Raw genomic sequence first — 13,248 nt, forward strand, 5'->3', positions numbered from 1 at the left:
CCTAACATAGTCTCATCTAGATATGCTGTAGTTTACTGACTTTTGCACTTGGCTAGGAATTTTGAGAACTCTAATTCCATTGCATCTGGAGCAGGGGTGGGTTCCTGCCAGTTCTAACCTCTTCTATAGAAGAAGTTCCACAAATCTACAGTGCCGTTTAGAACCAGTTCCAGCTCCCTCCCCCTGCCAGTCCGCACATCATCAAGATGAAGAGCAAGAGGAGGAATCTGGGGAGTTGAAGTCCACAAGTCTTAAAGCTGTCAAGTTTAAACACCCCTGGGATTTTTTTTTCTAAAGGGTTAGGGGTACAAGGGTCTTGTAACTTGACAGCTTTAAGACTTGCACACTTCAATGCCGGAGTTCCTGAGGCAACATAACTGGAGGAGGAATTCTGGGAGTTGAAGTCCACAAGTCTTAAAGCTGTCACGTTTGAACACCCCTGGGGTTTTTTATCTAAAGGGTTAGGAGTGTAAGGGTCTTGTAACTTGACAGCTTTAAGACTTGCATGTTTCAAATGCCATAGTTTCTGAGCCAACATTTTGGTTGCTAAGCAAGAGCGTTGTTGAGTTTCACCACATTTTACAAGTTGGCCACTCCCACCCAGTTACATGAATGCCAAGCCACTCCCACTCGGTCACATGGCTGGCAAACCACTCCCACAAAGCAGGCCACACCCACAGAAGAGGTTCTAAAAAATGTTGAAACCCACCACTGATCTGGAGGTACCAAGCAAGCGAAGCAGGATTTAATAGATCCAAGCTGTAGGTATTAGAACTAATTATTTAGGGACAGGATTTGATAAACGATTGATACAAGACTAAGTTTTACATCGTAGTTCAGAGATAGGTAAAGTGATACCCAAAAAATTTTCTTATTACTCTTAGGATCTCTGTTCATGAGATTTTTTTTTTATTTAAAAAAATGGCAAATAGTCATGGGAAAACAAAACATCTGGTTTTACCATCACCGTGTTTCCGGCTCTGAGTAAGTCTCATTAGAACAGGATTTGTCAGCCTTGGCCACTTTCAAATGTGCAGACTAACTAAAAGTGGCAGGGATCTGCAACTGGTTGTTTTGTTTGAAATAATGCTCAGTTCTCTGAATAAAAGGAAGATGACTTGGAAGGTGAAAAACAACTTCAGGGTCTGGAAGAGTTTGTGAGGAGAAACCTAACCATTTTGCTATTGATTAAATGGATGTGTTGTGAATACACAGCCTCTCCATTGCAACAATTTTGTGAACGTGCCTATAATATACTTTCAGATGTGCCCAGAAAACCAAAATATAGATCTACTTTCCTTGCTTCATATGTTTAAGAGAAACCATCATCAATACTGCCATGTTCTGGTACAGAGGTAGTTCATCATTCCTGTGCGTAGATCCATTTAAAGACTGGATGATAATCTAAGACCTTTCTCATGAGAGAAGAATATCTCACAGGTCTGAGATGTTTCTGCTTGTCAGCAAGAGGAGCAATAAGACATCCTTTTTTTAAAAAAACCAAAAGGTGGAAAATGTTAAACTTTAAAATAACGTATGAACAGCAGTGCCTGTCATAGATAATTATTGTTTTCAAGGAAGTCTCTTTTATGTGAGAAAGGTACACGGACTCCTCACACCAGAATTACAGGGGCATCAGAACTAAGCAGAATCTGGGGAACAGTTCAGGAAGTTGGTGCAACAATTTGAGGCCAAAAACCACACTGACAACCATTTGTTTTGTAATAGAAAAAAGAAAGTAAAATCACAAAGATAACAAAGCAGACCCAGAAACAAAATTGTTATTACAACAGGACACCTTCTGGATAGAGTATATATTTCAAATACTATGCCCTTTCTTACTCTAAATGGCAGGTGGCACTTTGTTACTTATGGCAAAAACAATCCATGGAGAGATATAACCTTTCCATTCCAGTTGCATTATCCTTTAAATGCAAACAGGAGTGGTTAAATAGGTCAGATACTTAACTGGATAGGAAAAGAGAATGCAAGCCTTTTCTTCCTTACAACTGCCTAATGAAAATCATTCCTCCCAGAAGAAAGCTGCTACAAAGAAGGCGGCGGGGGGGGGGGGGGGATCTGTTCTCCAAAGTACCTGAAGGCTGGACAAGAAGCAATTGTTGGAAACTGATCAAGGAGAGAACTGACTTAAAACTAAGGAGAAATTTCCTGATAGTTGGAACACTTAATCACTTGTCTCCAGGGGTTGGGGTGTTCCACAAGATATAAGTATAAACATTAATACAGGAAATGGATACGAATAAGTGGGAACAGTAGGATAGGGATGGTAGGCATGTTGGTGCGCTTATGCACCATTATATATTATATATATTACATGCACCATTATTGGTTGGCTTAATGTAATGCTTCCTGGGAATTATGTCACTTCTCACCTATCAGAGTATGTATTGGAAATGTTCATAAATAGGAATATGTTAAAATTGTCTATAGTTCAATTATCTTTCAAGAAGCTCACTGAAGAGTTTAGTTTGTTAGATTAATTTCTAGGATCTTTGCCTCCTATACAGTACTGAGAGCACAGTGTATAAAATATGATATACTTATGTTAGCCTCATGCCATATTTTCAAATAAGTACAATAAGCTTACAATGAAAATGTTTTAAGTAGAAAAATATGAAAAGTAACAGTAAAATTTAAAAAATGTACCTCCTAAAATTAAATACATTTAAGATATTATTAGTGCTTTATTGTGTATAAATGTACTGGGACTTAGTGAAGAATATGGGGAATATCTTTATAAACCAAACTGTCTGGTTTATTACTACTAGAACCTACAAAGGTCTTAATGCAGTCACTTAGGCACTACATTTTATAAAGACCGAATCTACCTATCTGGCAAAAAAAAAATCATAAGTGGGCAGGGCCTTTCTTGTTGTGGCCCCCATTTTGTGGATCGCTTTACATCCAGAAGTTGCCCTTTGCTTTCTAGCATTTTGTAAAACAGCAAGTTCTGTTCTTTCAATAGGAGTTAAATAATTTGTGACATGCATCTTAGAAGGTGGTTCCTTTTTTATCATTTTCTTTATTGTATTATTATTATTACCCTATTTTAAACCAGAATTTACCATTTCGGAACAACTACAAACATTGCAGAGAAAGAAACAAATATTCTGATTCTTGCAGTCATTTAATAAAATACAATATTTTTAACAATGCAAATAATAGTATTATTATTTTGCACAAGATACTTATCAAACTGTTTTTGCCCCTTTTTTTCCAAATATCTCCATATGAGCCATTCTTGAAAGCAAGGGATTTTCTGGATGTGTTAGACAGGCTCACTTGCGACATACTTGACTTCTGAATTAGCTACTACTAATTTCAGAAGTATTATTTCCCAAGAATCCAAATGTTTAGAATATGCAACTTCACATTTTCTGGCAATCCAACAGCAAATGGAACTTCAATACCATTAGCTTGAGCTATTGCTTTGTTTTCTCTGTTTACATGATGCTGTTCAAAGAGAATTGCCTCCAGAAGTTGTGAATTCTAAGAAGTTTTTAAGAAGAGATTGGACAACCATTTGTCTGAAACAGTACAGGGTTTCCTGCCTGAGCAGGGGGTTGGATTTGAAGATCTCCAAGGTCCCTTACAACTCTGTTATTCTATTCTAAAATATATATATATATTTCTCCGGTATACTTCATGGCAGTACACTTCTAGTCTTGACATTAAAAGCATCTATCTGGATGAGCCCATAAAATCCATAACAACTGAGCACAAAATCATTAAAAGGAAGCAGCAAGGAGCTTAAAGACCACTTTCCAATTTCCATTTCTTTGATTCTTTCAGAAGCAAATGTCTTTTTCCACCAACATAAAATAAACACTAATAGGAAGAGGAAAAAAACTAGGCAATATCTTGAAGGAAAATAAGTTACAATGTGTAATATATATATAACCAAACAGAAGATGCAATCTTCTGGAGAATTCTATTTTTATTCTGAGGCCATACTGATTTCCGGGCTATTTTTTAAGTGGCCCAAAAGCTTTCAAGAAATAAATCATTCAGAATAGGAAAGGGGATCATAGTGTTGCAGACTACTTTAGGGAAGTTGGTAGAATACTGAGTTGTCATGATCTGGAAAGAAAATCAACTCTTCCATCTCCAGAATTAGGTATTTTAGACACCTCTTCTATATATTTAGACTGCGATCCATACTATATAGTTTGACTGACACTGATTATTTTTACAGTAAATCCCTATCAACAGTTTATGATGGCTTTCCCTATGTGGAGGATTCATCTTGTGTTGGAGTAGAACTCTTTCATCTGTCAGGCTAATAGTAAGAAGGACTCCAGGTTGGAATGGGCAATTTTGGAATTTGGTCCATATACTCAGTAAAAATTAGCACATCATAGCATCATGGAAGAACCGAAAGGTATCTTGGAAACCATCTAATCCATCCCTATGAGCAGTAGAATTCTTTCTTAACCGATGGCCATCAGCTTCTGATTATTTTGTGTCCTGTCTTTTGGAACAACTTTGAAGAATTCTGCCCCATTTTCTTACATGAAAAGCCTTCAGATACTTGGAAGCAATCTATTGTGTTCTTTCTACACTCTCTCCTTCAACACTCTCTTCTTCAGGCTAAGCATATTTGACACCTTCAACTGTTCCTCAGAGGATTTTCCTTTTTTTTTAATAAAGGTTTTTTATTTTTTATTTTTATACATCTCATTGTGTGAATGGTTTTGATTCCTGGGTGTCATACACTTCAATACAAATAAAAATAAAGAGGTTTTTCCTTTCTGATCGCTTATCAGTTTAGTTGCTCTCCAAAATGATAAGGGACCCAAAAACCTACTGAAAATAGTTTCAGTTTCTCTGGCTTCCATTGATCTTTTAAAGATTAAAAAAGAATGCCTCAATGTTTTCGGATTAAGGGCATTGTCTGGAAGTCAGGTTTTCTATCTTCCGTTCCTTCTGATTCTAATATAAAATAATCTGAGATCGATGAGATTGTTTTGACTCTAGATTTGTTCTCCATCTTCCATTTTTCAATTCTTCTAATTTCTGTGGTAGCTTAGTAAATGGGTCAAGGCGAAGATGGATACAAAGTAATTGGCAATAGACCAGTTGGAACTATCTGGTCTGGTCTACATGTTTATTTATCAATTTCAGAGAAACACTGCCTTGAAATGAAAGCTTCCTGACCAAAAAATCGAACTTTATGCAGTACTTATTGCAAGTCCTGATTCCAATACTGTTTAATCAACAAGGGGCTCATCTCCATCAAAGCACCAACTCAAACTCTTTAGGATTTATTTCTACTCATCAGCAAGCTTTGGTACATAATTAAGATCATCATCTAAGCAATGTATTTGACAGCAAGTCTACAAAAATATCTGAACTAAGTTGTCATTACCAAACACATCATAGTCTCTCAGGTGTTTCATCATGTCTCTTCTTTATATGTTTAGGCAGAAAAGAAAGATAACATCTGAGTTGTACTGGAACCCAATTCTGTTTCCAAATTAAACACACTGATTCAGATAAGATATTTTGATAAGATATTTTGATTTCAATGGGGATATCTTAAGTTGTCTTCATAGGATTCTAGTGATATGGACATATTAGATACACACACACACACACACACACACACACAGAGAGAGAGAGAGAGAGAGAGAGAGAGAGAGAGAGAGAGAGAATGAGAGAGAGAGAGAGAGAGAGAGAGAGAGAGAGAGAGAGAGAGAGAGAGAGAGAGAGAGAGAGAGAGAGAGAGAGAGAGAGAGAGAGAGAGAGAGAGAGAGAGAAAATCCTACTTGGAACAATAGAAGAGGATTGTTCTACAGTATTTCTTTGGCATTTCTAAGTATCTGGGGGAAACATATTCAAAAGATCAGAAGATTCTATGACTATTGTTGACCGCATAGAGGGAAACGTCATCTTGTTTGCTTCTTTATTTCTACCTGCCTTACCCACAAATGCAAATATATTAATATCTACTCAGTACTGTGGAACATGGAGGGCCTTTTTCCAATTGTTATTGCTCTTAATTGTGAAGCTGTGTCCAACCCATTGCAACTCCATGGATAATGGTCCTCCAGGCCTTCCTATCCTCTACCATCCTCTGGAACCCATTTAAGCTCATGCCTACTGCTTCGGTGACTCCATCCAGCCACCTCATTCTCTGTTGTCCCCCTTTTTTCCCCTCAATCTTTCCCAGCATTAGGCTCTTCTCCAGTGAGTCTTTCCAATACACAATCCTTATATGTCCATTTAGCAAAGGCAAAAATAATTAGTTTAGTTTAGTTTAGTTTATTAGACTTCTAGACCGCCCCCTCTCCCCGAAGGGACTCGGGGCGGTTAGGGTTAAATTTATGTCACCCATCTCACTATTCAAAGTGACTCTGAATTATACAAAACCTTTCTCTTCAGTTGTAAACTGTCCAGACGTCTGACAAAATCTGCTGTAGAATGGAGCGAAGGCTTTTAAATGGAAGGAAAGGCAAGATTTCTGATCTTCAGAATCACACGTTCAGTCCGATTCTGGAAGCATCAGACTTCCAATGACAGATAAATAGCTGTTATCATAATTATTTATAGAGCCTCCACTACTGTTCTTGCTGCGTTTATGTTCCATGGAAGTGCTAATAACTATCTGCAAGGTCTTTATAAAGATTGCCAGGGTCAATGGAAGTAGTAGAAGTAGAGTGTAGACCATGATTCAAGGCAGAATCTGATACCTACAGATTTCCCAGAGATGGATACATCTGAATCATTTAATCCATTTGGTGCTTTAGTTTTTTCCGGCCACAGTACTTATTGCTTTCAGACAGCTGTGCATGCTAAAAACACTGAGATATTTAAACTTCAATGTCACAGAAAGCCCTGGCTAAAGCCACAGCAAGCAACTTCCCATTCAGAGCACACACAAGGAAAGGTTTTCCTGGATCATGTTTCTGGATGCATTATGATACTATCATCCAGCAACAGTGGCTACTGTTTTATGATGCATCTGTTCCTGCCAATGTTTAAATAGAATTTCCCCAGACTGTTGAGAATTAGTCTATCTCAGAGTAGATGTTACCAACATACCTGGATTTCTCTTTCAAAAATATCAGAGGGAATGAGGAGTATCTGTTGAATTTATCCAGGCATTTCCCACCCTCTTCTCTGAATACATGGACAGTGATGATCACAGCCACTTCTGTCATCTTTCAAAGGACTTTTCCTAAACTACCTTATCCAAATGAATTCACTCCTTTCCAGATCGGAGCTGCTCACTTAAGTATTTGCTTATTCATGACTTATTCACAGCTGCTGTCTGCTTGTAGCACCCAGCTTCTCCTTTCTGTCCTGAACGGATCATTTGAGGCATTTTAAATGGCTTATGTAAGCCATGATCAGTGCTTCAGGCTACTGCTTTGACATGTTAAATACAGTGGAAGTGATTGCAACCCAAACAATTTCATTAGCTTTCTATGTGAATTTCTGCAACAATTGGTATACTAGCACTATTCTTACTAATTAGAACTTAGAGATGAAAAATTCAGAGGCTTGGAATGAAACCCCAGAAAGCTCCAAAAGAAGAGATGAACAAATTGCATTGGATAGATTGGAAATAAGCCAGTGGATTTATCCCAAAGTTAAGTAATAGTGCAGCATATCTGAGCCAATTGGAATTTGATCTGTTCCAGTTATAAGGGCTACCGCCTTTGTAAACTCTTGGTGGAGTCCCGTTTTCCATTAGCTTGATGCCAAATTAGAGGAGCTTCAGTGCTCTCTGGGAAATGTTGTTTTCTCAAGAACCATCACTGTGCATTTGAGGTGGACATGATGAGCCAATAGAAGTCACTCTACAAATAAAGGTCTGTATATTTCAAAGGCATTTCTAGCCAGGACTGAATAAATGCTATACTGTCGAAGCTGGGAGTTGTAAGGAATTAATGCCAAAGTGAACAGTTGTTCAGCTACTGGTTTCTCAGAGAAGACTCCCCATTTATCAGGAGGGAGATATAAAAGTAGGGTATCATATTTAAGTTTTAAAAAGAGGGCATTCCAGACAAAGTTTTTATTTTTAAGTAAGTATCATTGATAGTTGCCACACAAATATAGTTTATGTATTTTTGCTCCTCTCACACCCTCCCCTGCGCACATTCTTAGGTCTGAAAAGACAGATTCAACAAAGCAGGACATTAGTAACCCATGTAACAGCATAATGTTTGTCTCAAGAATTAAGCCATACATTTCTAAGGACGTGCAGTATATGGTTCATTGAATCAGTTATGGTTTCTCTGGTTGTTTCCACCACAAGAGCGAAGTGAGCCTGAAGCAATTGGGAGCACTTTGGGAGCGGTCATCCTTTAAGCCCAAACCAGACAATACATGCCAATAATAAGTGAAGACTACCCAGGCTGAAATAGTGTTTTATACATACAGTATATATAAAATTTCTGTGGGGGGGGGGGACCCAATTTTTTACAAAGCACTGTTCATGAAAATAAATCCCTCTGGCTAGGGAGACAAAGATTTTAAAAAAACATTTATGAGAGCAAAGAAGCAATTGGAGTGGGAGGCTTTTGAGGAGAAAGTTCTGATGAGGAGGTCAGGAATCCATTAGCCAAAGGATCCCCCCCCCACCTTGTAGCCTTGTCCCGGATAGATCAGCAGCTGCCACCATCCTCCGCCTTCCATTAAGCTTTTCTTTCTCCTTTTTATGTTCTAGCTAATCAGATTCACACTCACACTTCCTTGAACCATTCCGCGTATGCAGACAAAATGCACAACATTGCCCCTGTTATCTTGTCAGCATTCTTTGTTGAGACATGCAGAGTTTCATTTGCCATTGGATGATTACTTGTTCATTTATAAAATTTATAGGCTGCCTATCTTACATCAAGGTTACCTCAACTATGTTTGATATAGCTAGGTTCAACTAGACTGCAAATTAGAAGAAGAGACATGGCGGGATGAAGGTATTAAGTTGTCATGGTGTTGGTCTCCCTCATTGCCTTTCCTTAACCATTATTGCTTATTTCTTATCACTAAAGTTATCTTATAAGCCAACTGCTTACCCACCTCTGCCCTTTCCTTCCTTTTAGAATGGGAGGGAGGGAAGGAGGGAAGAAGGAAGGAAAGAAAAGACCTGCATTGGCTCCACAGTAAAGGCCACGTAACTAACAAGAGAAAGTGGAAAATGTTAGATCTGGGCAACGAGAGAACAGACTGCGGACACGAAGTGACTTAACAGCTCTTTATTAGTAGTAATAGTGATCCAGCTTGCTCTGTGGTCGGAGGGTTCCCCTTTTATAGGGATCGGGTACGCCCCTCGACCAATCAGAACGATACCTGTTTCCCGCTGTAGCAGCGGACCAGAGAGGAGACTTGCCTCGATATATGCTAATATCTAACAGAAAAGGTAGCCTGACAGACTGCAGAAGGAAGAAGAATGAGAAGTGGTTATGTCTGCATGTATAGCAGACATTCTTAGACATATAAAAATCCTGTCCTTCCAGAGCTTTAAGTCTCAGAAAAGAAAGAGCAAATATATGATAATCTTAGGCAAAGGACATTGCTCAGATTACTGCTGAGCATATTAAGAATTGGCTGCATGCTGTTATTTTACAATGTGAGAAACTTGAGTTTGCCTGTTCAGGCAAAACAAGTAATTGCAAGTACAGGTCACTTACATCCATGCAAAGATGGCACCATCATGGGCAAAACAACATGTCTCCCCTAGCAATTTTTACTTGGAATATAGCTGGGTTACTTTATATGGCTGAATCCTAGACCAACTACATGCGTAAGAATAAAATAAACAGCAAATTGCATAAAATTGCAGCAAAAGAAAAACTGTTGCTGGACAGGACAAATTTCCACCATGGGAAATATGAAAAATATGAAAATAAATATGGAATGACATTTGCCTATAGCTGTTCAAGTTACCATTCAAGTTACATCCTCCCAGTGCGTGCTAGCTTTTTAATTATTAAGCTATTTTAAAATTTTATTTTAAAAATATCTCTGCTGAATTTCAGGGCTAAAAAAGATCTCCTAAAACAATCCATGGCTCTTCTCCACACATACTGTAGCTAATACAAAACCCTATATTAAAAATCTAAACTCTAGAAGCAAATCTACTCCATGCCTTTGGAATGGCCAGGTGTTATTCATCTACTTTTTATACAGAATGCAGGTATCAGTGAGAAATATTTCATTCCTGATCCATAATTTTGTATGCATGTGTTTTTTCCTCCATATTTCTTTAGATCTAAGATGTGGCTATCATTTTTACAATCAAAACAACTTCAGTCCTAGACTATGCAATAGGCAATCGGGCACAATACTATTGAGGTTTCTCAGGCTTTGGGGAGCTATCTATTTACATAACCGAGTCCCTTTCGGGAGAGGGGGCGGTCTATAAATATGAATAATAAAATAACTAATACTCTGCAATAATGATTTACCAGCTATAAATGTTTAAAGAAGAATAAAACGATTAAAGCCACCCATTTTGCAACCAAGCATTCCCTGGTAAATGAGAGATCACAGGTAAGGTGGTTTTTCTCTTGCAGCACAGCTTGCATTGCATTCTCCAATTGATAATAGTTGAAAATTAAATGAAAAATAAACTGCTCTTCCCTTGCATCTCCTAATTGCCTGGAGTTGATTTTTGTTCTGCTGCAGAAATAATGCTTAAATTCCCCTCATGCTGTCTGTTTTACCATGGCAAAATGGCATTATTTCAATATAAAACAGTAATCAAACAAAACAAGACCAAGAATAAAAATAAATCCCATGTCTTCATTTTCATATTGGGTTCAGAAATGAACAATGGAACAATCCAGAGAGGGTATAGAAAATTATGTAGCTTTTCACCAGCATCTCTGGACAATCTCCCAGAGAGAAACCCAGTGGACATGATACTACTGTAAAATTCTAACAATTGTGTGGCTATTAAAGATCTGAGCACTGTTCCAGAGAGCTAAACTGCCATCTATGTATATGTTTTAACACAGGGGTGTCCAAACTTGGGAACTTTAAGACTTGTGGACTTCAACTCCCAGGACTTCAGTTCCCCATGCTGGCTGGGGAATTCTGGGAGTTGAAGTCCACAAGTCTTAAAGTTCCCAAGTTTGGACACCCCTATTTTAACAGAATCTTGGAGGGGCGGTGGTGATATTGGAGCAGGATGAGCATTTACTAAATTTTGAAGAATTCTTTAAAATATTCAATTATTTTCCATGATTGATATTTCATTTTGGAAGGGCATGTTCTAATTGAAATGAAGAGCCAAGACATATAGCCCGCTACAGATGCTTGAGGATCAGTTTTGAAATGATGGAGAAAATAATTCCTGTCTGCTTCATGATTACAGGAAAGGACTACTGTATGTTTTTTTAAAAAATCCATCTTTGCTAATTTTCAAAAAGACTTTCTTGTTGATTTGAAGTATAGTTTCTGAAGGCCCATATCAACCTCATGTTTCAATGTCTTATTTGTTTTCAAAGGACAAAGGGGAATGTTGGTCTTTGTTTTTCATATGGGACAATAATCTCTTCTCTACACAGCCCGCTGAAGACCTGGTATCTTATGAATCAGACCTCTATAGACAGTCCCATGATAGTTACCAGTATCTCAACAATGAAGCAGACAGTCACGGTGGTAAGTAAATTGCCCAAAATCTGGGAATACCAGAGAAACAGATTTATGGTCATTCAAGAAGAATAATGAATCAATATAGCTTTTTAACTACCTTGTTTCAACAATAGTTTTAGAGCACTTTGGCATAGCTTGATATAAACCCTACTTTTCTGAATCAATTAATTGATACAACAGCATTTCAAAGATCTTCATGATAACTATTTTCATTATACCTGCCAAATTTTGGTCCTGGATTCTTCCAGAGGTGGCACTTCCCGGTTAAGTACAAATAATACTAAATCACTCTTCTAGATTTTGCACAATATTTTTTGATAATAAGACAGGATAAGAATATCTGCACAGCAACATACAGTAGGTGGAATTAAGAACATGATTCAGAGGTGATGATCTGCAGGTTTGATTGTAAGATCAAGCCCCAAGTTTCTAGCCAGGTGATTCATATGTGCTCTGGCTGACCATGTTGAGAGTTAGCATTCTGTGCAAGTATCTTTGGGGGATAACAGAATTGGGCAAAGCATACTAAGATATTCTCCATGACCAAGGTGATGGACACAACAAGAAATGAGAAGCAGGCTCAGCAGATACATTCCCATATATGGTTAAAATGCCAAAATATTTTACAGAAATTCCTGAAGAATAATATTGAATTCATCTGAAAACAAGAAATAATAATTAAAAGGCAAAAGTTATCTCATGCTTAAATTGTTATAGTTCCAGTTGTGTTGAAAATTAGATTAGCAATGGCCCTATTTAACAGAAAGGAATTGGACTGGAAATCATGGGCTGTTTTTCCATTCCAGCTGATTTAGAAATCACTGCTCCAGGTGTAAGGAAATTACAGGTTTTTTGACCTGGTTATTTACTGAATAAACCATAATTGAGTGGATTCAGTTGCTAAGTTGTAAACTACAGTTTATAAGAGATAGTGACTGAGCTTGAAACATGTTAAACTGAAGTCAAAGAAAACCATGTTGTGCTTAGCACAACCTATGACTGCAAGTAATGCCTTCCTTGTTTTGTTCTTATGTATCTGACATTAAATACATTTGACTTTAAACTATCAGCCTGGACTGTTCTGGATATAGGTTTATTCACCTTTATAAAGAAAGTGAAAGTATTTATTTACATAAGCAACCTTTCCTAACCACAGTCACAACAAAATGACAAAATGTGTGTCATAATGAAAAAAGGCAAGTTCGGCCCTGCCCAAACTTTGTCACATTGTCACATGCAAATATACAGTATAAGGGGTGGGTTCTTTTTATTGTAAGATCATGTTTTGTCACTTCCCCCTCTTACCTCCCATGGCAGTCACTTATATTTATTTAAAATATTTACACTTCACCATAGTGCATAACTTTCAGAAAGAAATTCCTCTAATTGGTCCTATCCAAAACCTCACAATATGTATAATAATCGTATGTGTAAATGAGACCCCTGAATTAATCTAAAAAAGATAATTTTAATTATCTAGTCAATATGGAAGAACTCAATATAATAAAAAGATGAGAGAAGTGACACAGGAATCTGTACTTCTCTCATTTATATCTACTCCATTTTCTTTACTCTTCAACCTTTCCTTATAAATGAATCTCTTCTCTTTTCTATTGTCAA

At 37.5% G+C, this 13,248-nt stretch overlaps 1 protein-coding gene across 1 annotated transcript in view; it reads left to right on the forward strand.

Annotated features, from left to right (window-relative positions):
* SPI1 (Spi-1 proto-oncogene) overlaps positions 1-13,248 on the forward strand; it is a 33,825-nt gene that overhangs the window by 11,905 nt on the left and 8,672 nt on the right. Inside the window, exon 2 of the mRNA XM_081939275.1 lies at positions 11,541-11,634. Within this exon, the coding sequence (XP_081795401.1) occupies positions 11,541-11,634 (94 nt within the window). The remainder of the gene's footprint in view (positions 1-11,540; positions 11,635-13,248) is intronic.

The sequence above is a fragment of the Natrix helvetica genome (assembly GCF_964273705.1).
Source record: "Natrix helvetica genome assembly, chromosome: 1".
In the NCBI taxonomy this organism is placed as follows: Eukaryota; Metazoa; Chordata; class Lepidosauria; order Squamata; family Natricidae; genus Natrix; species Natrix helvetica.